At 44.2% G+C, this 14,592-nt stretch overlaps 1 protein-coding gene across 1 annotated transcript in view; it reads right to left on the reverse strand.

Moving 5' to 3' along the window:
* The window catches only part of nipblb (NIPBL cohesin loading factor b), a 437,039-nt gene that overhangs the window by 268,769 nt on the left and 153,678 nt on the right, over positions 1-14,592 (reverse strand). Inside the window, exon 15 of the mRNA XM_048594301.1 lies at positions 8,544-8,633. Coding sequence (XP_048450258.1) covers positions 8,544-8,633 — 90 coding nt within the window. The remainder of the gene's footprint in view (positions 1-8,543; positions 8,634-14,592) is intronic.

Raw genomic sequence — 14,592 nt, forward strand, 5'->3', positions numbered from 1 at the left:
TGCGGTGCATTGCAAGGCAGTGAATGTTGTCGTTATGGATTTTAGTACGGCATTTGACAATATCCCACATGCCAGACTAGTCAAAAAGTAAAAACCCATGGGATACACGGTAATGTGTTGAATTAGATCCAAAGGCAGATTGTTAAGAGGAAACAGAAACAAGGCTGCCCTTGCGAATAGAAAGATGTTTTGGTATTCTGCAAGGCTCAGTGTTATTTTGTGAGATTAACGATTTAGACTTGAACATGAGGGGCACAGTTAGGAAATCTGCAGGCAACACAAAAATTAGCCGAGTAGTGGATAGTGCAGAAGATAGCTGTAAGCTCCAGAATGACAAAGCTAGGTTGATGGAATGGGCAGGAAAATTGCAAATGGAGTCCACTTTGATAAGTGAGAGGTAATGCATTTAGGAAGATCAACCAGTAGGAGTTATATGAAGTGAGAGGTCTTGGTATTCAAATACCCCTAAAAGTAGTAGAGGGAGATAAGGTTGTAAAGACGACATATGGAATGCTGTGTCAGTGGCACAGCTATAGAATACACAAAAGGATAAAATGGTGAAACTGTACAAGATGTTGGAATTCCTTGCCACAGGGAGCTGTGGGGACAGGTATATTTCAGACTGAGATAGATGGTTTCTTGATCGATTAGGGGAAATCAAGGGATATGGAGACACAACAGGAACAGGGATGTGAAGATTGTCAAATCAAGCTTTGATCCTACTGAATGGCAAAGCAGGCTCAAGGGGCTGAATGGCTTACTCCTGTTCCAACGTTCCAGTCTCAAAGAGCAGAACGGCATAATAACAGACCTCTCGGCTCACCTTTCAGTGCAGGCTTCAGCACCGACACGTGACACCTTTCAATACTAAAAACCTTTCACCTCTATGCAATTTGAATCCCTCTCGTCCCTGCATATCCATGTATCTGTCAAGATGCCTCTAAATGTTGCTATTGTATTTGATTCCATACCTCCTCTGGCAGCGCATTCCAGGTACTTATCAGCCTATGTAATAAACTGGCTTCTCACATCTCCTTTAAACTTCCCCGCTTTTATCTTAATTCTATGTCCCATAGCAATTGACATTATCTATTCTATCCATACCTCAATTTTTTAAGGCTCTATCAGGTTACCCCTCAGCCTCCAATGTTGAAGTGAAAAGAAACCAAGTTTTTTTCCAATCTCCCAACACCCTCCAAACCAGTCAACATCCTGGTAAACCTTTTCTGTACCCTTTCCAAAGCCTTCACATCCTTCTGGTCATGGGGCAACCAGAACTGTATGCAATATTCGAAACATGGCCCTACTAGAGTTCTGTACAACTGCGACATAATTTGCTAATTTTCACATTCCATAGCCCAACCAATGATGGTAAGCATACCATAAGCCTTCTTAACCATCTTATCCACTTGCAATGTCACTTTCAGGGACCTGTGGACCACATCATATGGTACTCAACAACCCCACCTTTCTTGAACTTGCACTTACAAGTATGACTGGTTTCTTAAAAATCCAGTCCTACTCCGCTCAAGTGCCAATTGCCAAATAATCACTTTTCTCTCCTCAGCCACAATCACCCATGATGTTACCAGTCACATCAAAGCTATCCAAAAGTATTTCCTTAAACAAATCTCGCCCATTCATACTACTCGCTTCTCTCAAGGCAAAGAACTCATGGATCTCTTAAATATTGTGAAGCTGCTTCTGCTACCACACTGCACCATGCCCCCACCCATCACTCAGTTTAATAATTTAACATTGCACCCATTTTGTAGCTTTTTTTCAGTCATCATTTTTTGAGCTTTCCAAGCTCAACTTCGCCAAAAACTACCTCGTCTGTTAATTCACTTATAAACTAGTAGCATTAGACTTCCAACTCACCCAACCTCAAAAATATCTTGCTTTCACCTGTGTGCCTTCTTCATATTGCTTTCTCACTTTTGTATTCACCCATCTCCAAGACTATCTCCCCATTTATATATATCCAACCTGTCCTTTATCCTACTCAATTGCAGAATAGCTGTAACCAGTCAAGATTTGCAACTGTGGCTGATCATGCTGTATTCCCCTTCCTTCACTTGGTCTAAAAACAAATATTTAAATTAACTCATTCAAACTTGTCACATCGCACCTCTGAAACTGTTGGGACTTGATCCAGGCCTTCCTACAACTGCATCACAAGAGCTCCTTTCATTCATTCCATATGTTACCTTTCTTACCTCAATCTACAAGCTCTCTTACCTCTTGATGTAACACTCAAGATTCAGAGCATGTTTTAACACAAATGTTTGTCCAGTTCTCCCTCCATGACTTCTTCAGTCTCCACTCTGAGAATCTATATTTGTCAAACTGCTTCTGTGACATCTAGTCTTGAAAGAGACCAGTTTCCCAGAACAACATTATAAAATGAAATAATACAGTAAGAAACCTTATAAGCAATCAGACACAATGATTGAGATGAGGAGGAATTTCTCTCAGTGGGCTGAGTATCTTTGGAACTCCTTGTCACAGACAGCTGCGGGGCTAGAGTCCTTGGGTATATTTAAGGTTGAGACAGACAGATTCTTGATCGGCACAGGAATCAACAGACACAAGCAAAAGTGGACATGAGCGATGTCAGATCAGCCATGATCCTATTAAATGACAGAGCAGGGTCAAGGGGCCGAAAGGCTTATTCCTGTTCTGATTTCTCACTGTCTTATAGTTTAACCTGAAAGTCTTGTAATTATGTCCTATCTACTCATGTCATGGCCATTAACATATTAAGAACTGCACTGCACCTCCTATATTAACCCTTAGTAACACCAGCGCATGTTAATCTTCATCTGAAAAGTAGCCATTAACACCTTAAACTCTGCTTTTCATGCTGTAGCAAATTGCATGTCCATGCAGCTATTTTCTCTAATCATCATGGGCTTTAAATTTTGCTCTGTCAAGGTCTATAACAGGAGTTGGCATGCAAGTAGTGTTCAGGACATATTGTTTCATGAAGTGAATGCCAAGTTAGGAATTTTGTGTTAGTGCACTTGTAGCATGCACTGAAAGCTAGATATGAATACACAGGGCCATGTTATTTACAGACAAAGAACATGCACAAATTTGTTTCAACTCAACAAAATAGGTGAGAGCCAATCTCTTGCTCACTTCTCAAGGTGAAATCTTGCTTTGTTTAAAATTTAACAAAAGTTCGGCGTATTAACTACTGATCATTAACTGGTGCATTCTCCATGACATTGATTTGATTTGATTTATTGTCAGGTGCACTGAAGTACAGTGAAAAGCTTTTTTTGCAAGCAGTACAGGCAAATCATTGTAATGACATACAGATCATAGGGTGAAAAAAACTTGGACAGATTAAGGCATACAGCTTACACTGAAGACTGTGTGTGCTAGGCAACATCAACATTTTCAAGATCAGTATTATTTGTAGTTACAGAGTCCACTCATCAGTCTAATAACAGCAGGGAAGCTGTTCTTGAACCTGTTGGTGTGCGTGTTCAAGCTTCTGTATCTTCTGCCTGACGGAAGAGGTTGTAGGAGATCATTACCAGGGTGAGATGGGTCTTTGATGATGTTGGCAGCCATTCCACAGCAAGGCATGTAAATGGAGTCCATGGGTGGAAGGTTGGCTTCTGTGATGGTCTGGGCTATGCACACAACCTTCTGTAGTTTCTTACAGTCCGAGGCAGAGCAGTTGCCGTACCAGACTCTTATGCAGCCAGACAGCATGCTTTCTGTGGTGCATCGTAAAGGTTGGTGGAGGTCCTTATAGTCATGCCAAATTTCCTGAGGCGCCTGAGGAAGAGGAGGCGTTGTGTCTTCTTGACCGTCACATCTATGTGGAAAGTCCAAGACAGGTTGTTGGTTATCGTCACTCCGAGGAACTTGGCGCTCTCCACCCTCTCAACCTCCGCTCCGTTGATGTAGATGGAGGCATGTTCTTCTCCTTTCTTCTTGAAGTTAACGATCAGTCCTTTAGTTTTGCCGACAGCGAGAGAGAGGCTGTTATCATTGCATCACGTCACCAAGCTCGCTATCTCCTTTCTGTATTTTGACTCATCATTGTTCGATACCATGGTGATGTCGTCAGCAAACTTGTAAATGGCTTTTGTTCAGAATTTGGCAACACAGTTGTAGGTGTTCAGGGAGTATAGTAGGGGGCTGAGAACACATCCACGGGATGGTCCAGTGTTGAGAGTTATCGTGGAGGAGGTACAGTTGTCTATCTTCACTGATTGCAATCTTTGAGTCAGGAAGGCGAGGATTTAGTTGCAAAGGGTGCAGCTGAGACCTAGTCTCAAGTTTTGAGATCAGCCTGGAGGGGATAATGGTGTTGAAGGCGGAGCTGGAGTCGGTGCCTCTACCAATCAGGGTGCACCTGCAACTAATCAGTATTCTTTTCTCATTCTTGCAGTTTTCCTTTTTTAATTAGAGTTTCTTTTCAATTTTCTGATCGGTACAACTTAAAGTCTTCAATAAAATGCATTTTCTTTTCAGGAACGCAATAAATAAAGGTTTATAGAATTGACAGGGCAGGTCATGTGCAGTGACCACAATGTGTGGAATCTGTGGAATGCACTGGAGTCTCTGACAATGATGTGTAGAAAGTGCTTTGAACAACTTCAACTCAGAGTTGCAGCCATTGCAAAGCCTCAGGGACTGAGTTACCTGAACACGTCATTCTAGGAATTAGTAACAATTCTTAGTTATAATACAATTATAGATTTTATTAAGGACAGGGAAGTGCGGCTCCAGACAACAGGTGGGGATCCATAATGTAGTGATGAAGGAGTTTCAACGCTTTATTTTGACCAATATGTACAGGGTACTTGCCTGTTTAGAGGAGAACTAGAAGTGCAGTAGTTGAGCAAACTGACCACAAAACCATAGTGCAAGAAACCATTCAAGCGAGGAGTACAAAACTGTGAGCAATACGAAAGAGAAGTATATCAAGAGAACTGATACTGTCCTCAGGAGCTGCAGCCTGCCAGGCACTAGCGTGAAGGACAGCTCCATATAGATAAAGATTAACTTGGGACAACAGCTGCACCAGTAACAACAGTAGGAGTAGTAGTATTCAGATTATGTAGTCCATGTGAGCACAGGCAACATAGGTAGGGCTATGTTGGTCCTGCTGAGTGTGCTTAAAGTGAGGGTCCAAATTAAAATGCAGAACAAAGGTAATAATGACAACGAAACATTTAAAGAAAGTTAAAAACAGTCACAAAAATATATTTCATTGAAAAAGAATTTCAACAGTATCAATCCATCTTTGGCCTTGAGGTTATTTAGAATGACAGGGCATTTGCTTAAAAGGTATGATTGGACAAATAATCCAGGACACCAGTCTAATGTTCTGACGACACGGAATCAAATCCCAGTATGGCAAATGGTGAGATTTGAATTCAATAAATGCTGGAATTAAAAAGCTTGCCTAAAGGCTACCAAGTAATCACTGCCAAGTGCCATAAAACCCATCTGGTTCAAGACAACCAATGAAGTAGAAACAGAAATAGACTGTTCGGACCCTCAAGTCTGCACCACCATTCAATAGGATCATGGCTGATTTGACATTCCTTACATCCACTTTCCTGCCCTTTTCCCATATCCTTGATTCCCAAACTGATCAAAATTCTATCTATCTCAGCCTTAAATACACACAAGGACTCTGCGACAGGGTGTTCCAAAGACACTCAACCCTGTAAGAAAAGAAATTCCTCCTCATCTCAGCCATAAATTGGCACCACTTTACTCTGAGAGTATACACTCTGGTCCAAGACTTTTCCACGAGGGGAAACATTTTCTCAGTATTTACCTGAAAAGCCCCTTAAGAATTCTACTTGTTTCCATGAGATCATCTCTCATTCTTCTAAACTCCCATGAGTCCCAACCTGCTTAACTTTTGCTCATATGACAATTCCTCCATACCAGGATTATCCTAGAGAATGAAGGGTCACTGGACACGAAACTTTAACTCTGATTTCTCTCCACAGATGCTGCCAGACCTGCTGAGCTTTTCCAGCAATTTTTGTTTTTGTTTCTAATTTAAAGCATCTGCAGTTCTTTCAGTTGTTGTTATCCTGACCTGCCTCTAATGACCACAACTGCGCACAGTACTTGAGATATGGTCTGGCCAGCACCTTCCACGGTTACAGTAAGACTTCTCTACTCATGTACTGCAACCCCCTTGACATAAAAGTCAACATTCCATTAGCTTTCCCGATAACCTGCTGCAGCTGAGCGCTAGCTTTCTATGTTTCGTGCACAACTATCCCCAAGTCCTGTTGTGCTGCAGCTTTCTTCAGTTTTTCCTCCATTAAATAATACTGCATTCTTTGATGCTCCCTTCCAAAATGGACTTCATGTTTTTTTCAAATTATGGCCCCCTCATTTCCAACTTTTGCCCACTTTACCTATCAATATCTCTCTGTAAACAGTTTGTATCCCTCTTTCAACATGCCTTTCCATTATGCTTTCCTTTAGGGAAGGAAATCTATCACCCTTATCTGGTCTGACCTACAGAGTAACGTAGTTAGTTCAGAGTTACATAGCTGACTCAAGTGGCACCTGAAAATGCCTAGGAAGCCACTGTTATAGGGCAATTCAGCAAAATATAACCAGCAAGGCCCAAATCCTATGAACAAATAAAGAAAAAAAAAGACTTGAAATATTGTGAAGGATAGTAATAGGTCTAACAACACGGCCATTTTACCAGTGAATGGCCACCAAAAAGAGGATTAAAAAACAACAAAAAATGAACATGAACTAGTTAGGAATATAAAACAAATTAAGAGGAGATTCTCATCCCCGCCTCTTCGACCTGTTTGTTTCCTCTCCACCTATCCTCTCCTCTATCCCTCTTCTATCCGCCTCCCACTCTCTCCCTATTTATTTCAAAACCCCCTTCCCCACCCCCTTTTCTGATGAAGGGTCTAGGCCCGAAACGTCAGCCTCTCTGCTCCTATGCTGCTGCTTGGCCTGCTGTGTGCATCCAGCCCTGCACCTTGTTGTCTCGGATTCTCCAGCATCTGCAGTTCCTACTATCCGAGATTCTTGTGTTGCTGTCTAGGCCAGCATTTGTCACCCCAATTGTCCAAAGAGTAGCTAACAGTCAATCATAATGGGGTCTTGAGTCACATGTAGGCCAGATCAGGTGTTGACAACAAATTTTCTTTCCTAAAGGACATTGGTGAACCAGAGGGGCAATATCCAATGGTCACTTGATCATCTTTAGACTTGCTTTTATTCCAGATTTTTATTGTATTCAAATTTCCCCAAATGCCATGGTGGGATTCGAACCCATTTCACCAGAACATTAACCTGGGTTTCTGGGCAATAAATCTACTGACTTTACTACCACACTGACCAGGAATTTTTAAAACATACAAAAAGTAAACTAGCAGAAAGGATAGCTATTGAAATAACCATGGGTTGCTCAGAAGCAGAGACCTTTTAAAGTGAAAATCAGGAGGTTTACAGGGAATTTGAGGAAAATGCTTTTCACAGAGGTTGGTGGGAATCTGGGAGGCAGGTAAACTCACAACCTTTAAACAAGTACTTGCATGAATATTTCAAATGTCATTACTCTCAAAGCTATAGGCCTATCGCTGGAAAGTGGGAGTGTAGATTTAGTGTGTTTTTTTGTTGGTGCAGACTTAATGGGCCAAAGAGCCCCTTCTGTACTGTATGATTCTGTAGCTGAAAAATCATCATGGGGAGCAAGGAGACACATTAAACAAATGCTTGGTACCTGTCTTCACACTAGAAGACAGAGGATACACATGTCGAGTAACAAAGAGGTTAAAGCAATGAAGAAATTAAGATAATTAATATTAGAAAAAGGGTATTGAAGAAACTTAACAGGACTAAAATTCTCAGGACCTAATGATTAGCTAACAATCTCAATTTCTGGAAATTATAGCTATTATTTTCAATACATCCAAGATTGTGGAATTGTCAGCTGATCGGAATTCAGCAAAACTAACAATGCTATTCAAGAAATGAGAGAGAGTAAAAACAGGAAACTACAGGTCAATGAAGCCTAATAACAGTGATTGGGAAACGACAGATCTGATTAGAAGTCTCAAACTTCAAACATTTACTCTATTTCTCTTTCCATGTAATGCCAGACTTACTAAATATTACCAGCATTCTGTTTTGATTTCAGATTTACGGAATCTACAATATTTTGCTTTGTTTCTCTTTACTATTAGTAAAGGTCACTTGCTTTTTCGGCAGCTCTAAAATATTACAGAGGTATCAACATCCGAAAAGATACAAGGTCAGAACCAAAATGGGGTAGCACAGTGCTTCCCTTTCGTCCCACCTGCTGCCCTTTCCTCAATCTATCAACTTTACTCCGTGTCTGAAATCACTCTCCTCTGTCCCATTGACAGTCATCTTAAAAACCACTAAAAACATTTAGGTTCAAAGTTTATACATCAGATTTTGGCATGACAATATAAATACAATCCAACCTCCCCCTACAGTCTGATCAGCTCAGCAGCAATCATAAATAGAATGGTGGGAAGTAAAACATGTACCTAATGTAGTAAAATCCATATCCTCCAGGTTTTCCAAGATGTTTTCCACTGTAGCTGTGAATCGTTTGAATGTTGACGAATCCATCATTTCTGTTAGTAAGAGAAATGTGATGCAAGTTTTATACTCTAAATGGTTCAAAATACCTTCCATTTTGTTCAGTAGTCAAAAACTACCATCAGGTTAAAAAACAGCATCATAGAATTCAACAAGGAACAAAGCCACTCAGCCCATCATCGTGGCATCATTTCTTTGAATAAGTCCCACTCCCCTGCTCTTCCCCATAGTTTTCAGGAAATTAAATTATACGACTAAGTTACTATCAAATCTGCTTGCACTGTCCTTACAGGCAGCGGATTCCAGACCAGAAGTCACCATTAAAAAAATCTCTCATTGTGACACCTGATTTGTTGCCAGTAATCATGAATCTGTTGAGGTTGCAAACACTGCTACCACTGGAAATAGTTCCTCTGCCTTGCTGTACAAAAGTCATGAATGATTAAGTTATTCTTCAACCTTCCTGTACTTGAAGAAAATAGCACCATCTTCTCCAGATAATAAAGTCCCATAACCCCAGTACCACTCAATTTGAAAACATGTCATCTGTCAAGATATTGGGATTGTTTCATGTTATTTATTAATGATTGAGATTCAAGAGTTTGTGGGAAAATATGCAAATGTTGCAACAGTGAGCAGCAGTTGCCATTTTGACAGATCTTGGACTCTGAAAAATAAGGCCCTCGAGGAACATAAAGGAAGCAGGAAAGAACTTAAACAAGAAATTATGGGGCCATGAAAATGTCCTTGGTCATTAAGGTTAAGGAGAATCCCAAGACATTTTATATGTATATTAGGAGCAAGTGGAGGGTAGGTCTACTCAAGGACAAAGGTGGAAATTTATGCCAGAGGAAGTGGATGAAATTTTTAACGACTAATTCTCACTGGGTGTTCACTGAGAAGGATATGGATGATGGCAAGGTTGGCAGGGGCATGTTGATAAGTCTAGGACATGTCAAAATTAAAGAGTGGTGGTAGTGGTGTTGGGCATCTTGAAAAACGTAGGGGGGGGCGGCACAAGAGAAGAGATTGCTGGGGTCTTGATAGAGATCTTTGTATCCTTTTAGCCACAGGCAAGGTCTCAGAAGAACAGAAAATAGCCAATTTTGTTCTTTTGTTTAAGAAAGGCAATAGGGATAGTCCAGGAAATTATATGTGGTGGGATTTACATCAGTGGTTGGGAAATTACTGGGAAGAATTCTTAGGGACAGGATTTACTCACTTGTTGAAAAGAATAGACTTATTAGGGAAAGTCTGCATGATTTTTTGAGGGGAAGGACTTGCCTCAAATTTGATTTTTTTTTGAGATAATGAAGATAATGATTGATGAGGGTAGAGGGTAGATAGTGGATGTTGCCTACATGGACTTTATGAAAGCATTTGAAAATTTTTTTTGTCTACTCATTCACAGGATGAGGGCATCGCTGGCTAGGCAGCCTTTATTGCCCATCCCTAATTGCCCAGAAGGCAGTTCACAATCAACCACATTGCTGTGGGTCTGGAGTCACATGTAAGCCAGACCAGGCAAGGATGGCAGTTTCCTTCCTTAAAGGGCATGAGTGAACTAGATGGGTTAGATGAACCAGAAGGTCTCTCATTACAGGCTGATCCAGAAGATTAAAATCACATGGGATCTCCGGTGAATTGTTAAGTTGGATACAAAATTGGCTTGGTCATAGAAGACAGAGGGTAGTTCCTCTGGAAGAGTGTCTTTCTGACTGGAGGTCTGTGACCACTGGTATTGTGCAAGGATCAGTGCTGGGACCCCTGTTGTTTGTAATATACATATAAGTGATTTGGCTGAAGATATAGTGGTCTGATTAGCAAGTTTGCAGATAATACAAAAATTGGGAGGAGTTGTGGATAGGAAGGTTGTCAAAGGATACAGCATGATATAGATCAACTGGAAAATTGGACAGAGAAATGGCAGATAGAGTTGAATCCAGACAAGATGTGGAGGTGCCGGTGTTGGACTGGGGTGGACAAAGTCAGAAGTCACGTGCCACCAGGTTATAGTCCAACATGTTTATTTGAAATCACAAGCTTTTGGTGTGCAGCTCCTTCGTCATGTGTAGTGACAGAGAAGCACGCAGAAAACAGAGATCATACAGCTGTTGTGAGTGGAGTGTCAAATAATAAGTCTCTGCAGGTGACCAAGAGTGTTAGACGGTGAGTAAAGTGTAAACTGTTGAATAACCAGTGAAGGGATGACCTATAATCTGATTAAGTGAGGCAGAGAGATAATTACAAAAAATTAAAAATAAGGTGCGCTAGAGACAGGCTAAATAACTGGACTAACATGATACATGTAAGTCGCGTGCTGAGGGTCTAACTAAAGTTGTAAGTAATTCAAAACTGTACAAAGTAATTAAGGCAGACTGTTCCCTCCTAGTCGGTGAATACTTCAGCAGTTAAGGGCATTCAGCCTCTGATCTTTGGGTAAGCATCCCCCAAGGCAGACTTCGAGGTACACAGCAACACCGAATTGCCGAGCAGAGACTGACAGCCAAGTTCCGTATCCATGCAGATGGCCTCAACCATGATCTTGGGTTCACATCGCGCTACATGTGACCCCACCACACTGTTCTATATCTGTAAAATCTTCCTTATTGTCCTGTTTTGACACCATCATCTGGATAAATTGTTATGATCTATCTACCTTAATTAGTTTGTACAGTTTTGAATGAATTATTTTGGTTACACGCTCAGTAGGAACTCTTATACCTATCATGTTAGACCAGTCATTTAGTCTGTCTCCAGCATACCTATTTTTAATTCTGTAATTATCTCTCTGCTTCACTTAATCAGATTATAGGTCATTCCTTCAGAGATAGCAGGAACTGCAGATGCTGGAGAATCTGAGATAACAAGGTGTAGAGCTAGATGAACACAATAGGCCAAGCAGCACCAGAGGTGCAGGAAGGCTGACGTTTCGGGCCGAGACCCTTCTTCAGAAATCGGGGAGTGGAAGGGGTTCTGAAATAAATAGGGAGAGGGGGGAGGCGGATAGAAGATGAATAGAGGAGAAGATAGGTGGAGAGGAGACAGACAGGTCAAAGAGGTGGGGATGGAGCCACTAGAGGTGAGTGTAGGTGGGGAGGTAGGGACGAGATAGGTCAGTCCAGGGAGGACGGACAGGTCAAGGGGGTGGGATGAGGTTAGTAGGTAGGAGATGGGGGTGGGGCTTGGGGTGGGAGGAGGGGATAGGTGGGAGGAAGGAAGGTTAGGGAGGCAGGGACGAGCTGGGTTGGTTTTGGAATGCGGTAGGGGGAGGGGAGATTTTGAAGCTTGTGAAGTCCACATTGATACCATTGGGCTGCAGGGTTCCCAAGCGGAATATGAGTTGCTGTTCCTGCAATCTTCGGGTAGCATCGTTGTGGCACTGCAGAAGGCCCAGGATGGACATGTCGTCTGAGGAATGGGAGGGGGAGTTGAAATGGTTCGCGACTGGGAGGTGCAGTTGTTTAGTGCAAACCGAGCGTAGGTGTTCTGCAAAGCAGTCTCCCAGCCTCCGCTTGGTTTCCCCGATGTAGAGGAGGCCACAACGGGAACAGCGGATGCAATATACTACATTAGCAGATGTGCAGGTGAACATCTGCTTGATGTGGAAAGTCTACTTGGGGCCAGGGATGGGGGTGAGGGGGGAGGTGTAGCACTTCCTGCGGTTGCAGGGAAAAGTGCCGGGTGTGGTGGGGCTGGAGGGGAGTGTGGAGCGGACAAGGGAGTCACAGAGAGAGTGGTCCCTCCGGAAAGCAGATAAGGGTGGGGAGGGAAAGATGTCTTTGGTGGTGGGGTCGGATTGTAGATGGCGGAAGTGTCGGAGGATGATGCGTTGGATCCGGAGCTTGGTGGGGTGGTACGTGAGGACGAGGGGGATTCTGTTTTGGTTGTTATTGCGGGGAGGGTGTGTGAGGGATGAGTTGGGGGAAGTGCAGAAGACATGGTCTGTTCTCGACCACTGCGGGGCGGGGGTGCAGAGTTGCGGTCCTTGAAAAATGAGGACATCTGAAATGTACAGGAGTGGAATGCCTCATCCTGGGAGCAGATACGGCAGAGGCGACGAAATTGGGAATAGGGGGTGGCATTTTTGCAGGAAGGTGGGTGGGAGGTGTATTCTCGGTAGCTATGGGAGTCGGTGGGCTTGAAATGGATATCGGTTTCTAGGTGGTTGCCAGAGACGGAGACAGAGAGGTCCAGGAAGGAGAGAGAGGTATTGGAAATGGTCCAGGTGAACTTAAGGTTGAGGTGGAAGGTGTTGGTGAAGTGAATGAACAGTTCGAGCTACTCGTGGGAGCACGAGGCAGCGCCGATACAGTCATCAATGTAACGGAGGAAGAGGTGGGGTTTAGGGCCAGTGTAGCCACGGAAGAGGGATTGTTCCACGTAACCTACAAAGAGGCAGGCATAGCTCGGGTCCATGCGGGTACCCATGGCCAACCCCTTTGTCTGTAGGGGGTGGGAGGAATTGAAAGAGAAGTGGTTGAGGGTGAGGACGAGTTTGGCTAAGCGGATGAAGGTGTCAGTGGAGGGGGACTGGTCGGGCCTGCGGGACAGGAAGAAGCGGAGGGCCTTTAGGCCATCTGTACGGGGAATGCAGGTGTATAGGGACTGGACGTCCATGGTGAAGATGAAGTGTTGGGGACCGGGTAATTGGAAGTTCTGGAGGAGGTGGAGGGCACGGGTGGCGTCACGGACGTACGTAAGGAGTTCCTGGACCAAGGGGGAGAAAATGGAGTCGAGATAGGTGGTGGTAAGTTCGGTGGGGCAGGAGCAGGCGGAGACAATGGGTCGACCAGGGTAGTCAGGTTTGTGGATTTTGGAAAGGAGATAGAAGCTGGCAGTGCGGGGTTGGGGGAACGATGAGGTTGGAGGCTGTGGGTGGAAGGTCACCTGAGGTGATGAGGTTGTGGATGGTTTGGGAGATGATGGTTTGGTGGTTGGGGGTGGGGTCACGATCAAGGGGGCGGTAGGTGGTGGTGTCGGAGAGTTGTCGCCTGGCCTCGGCGATGTAGAGGTCAGTGCGCCATACTACAAGTGCACCTCCCTTGTCCGTGGGTTTTATGGTGAGGTTGGGATTACAGCGGAGGGAGTGGAGGTCTGCATGTTCTGCGGGGGGAAGAGGTTGGAGTGGGTGAGGGGGTGGAGAGGTTGAGGCGATTGATGTCTCGACAGCAGTTGGAGATGAAGAAGTTGAGGGAGGGTAGGAGGCCTTGGGGAGGTGTCCAGGAGGAGGGGGTATGTTGGATGCGGGAGAAGGGGTCAGCTCACAGTTAAAGTAGTAAGCACGGAGGCGGCGGAAAAACTGCTCAATGTCCAAGCGTGACGCAAGGAGACTTTCCACATCAAGCAGATGTTCACCTGCACATCTGCTAATGTGGTATACTGCATCCGGTGTGGCCTCCTTTACATCGGGGAAACAAAGCGGAGGCTTGCAGACCGCTTTGCTGAATACCTACGCTCGGTTCGCACTAAACAACTGCACCTCCCAGTCGCGAACCATTTCAACTCCCCCTCCCATTCCTCAGACGACATGTCCATCCTGGGCCTCCTGCAGTGCCATAACGATGCCACCCGAAGGTTGCAGGAACAGCAACTCATATTCTGCTTGGGAACCCTGCAGCCCAATGGTATCAATGTGGACTTCACAAGCTTCAAAATCTCCCCTCCCCCTACTGCATTCCAAAATCAGCCCAGCTCGTCCCCACCTGCCTAACCCGTCCTTCCTCCCACCTATCCCCTCCTCCCACCCCAAGCCCCACCCCCATCTCCTGCCTACTAACCTCATCCCACCCCCTTGACCTGTCCGTCCTCCCTGGACTGACCTATCTCGTCCCTACCTCCCCACCTACACTCACCTCTAGTGGCTCCATCCCCACCTCTTTGACCTGTCTGTCTCCTCTCCACCTATCTTCTCCTCTATCCATCTTCTATCCGCCTCCCCTCCCTCCCTATTTATTTCAGAACCCCCTTCCCCTCCCCCATTTCTGAAGAAGG

The sequence above is a fragment of the Rhincodon typus genome, chromosome 3 (assembly GCF_021869965.1).
Source record: "Rhincodon typus isolate 14 chromosome 3, sRhiTyp1.1, whole genome shotgun sequence".
In the NCBI taxonomy this organism is placed as follows: Eukaryota; Metazoa; Chordata; class Chondrichthyes; order Orectolobiformes; family Rhincodontidae; genus Rhincodon; species Rhincodon typus.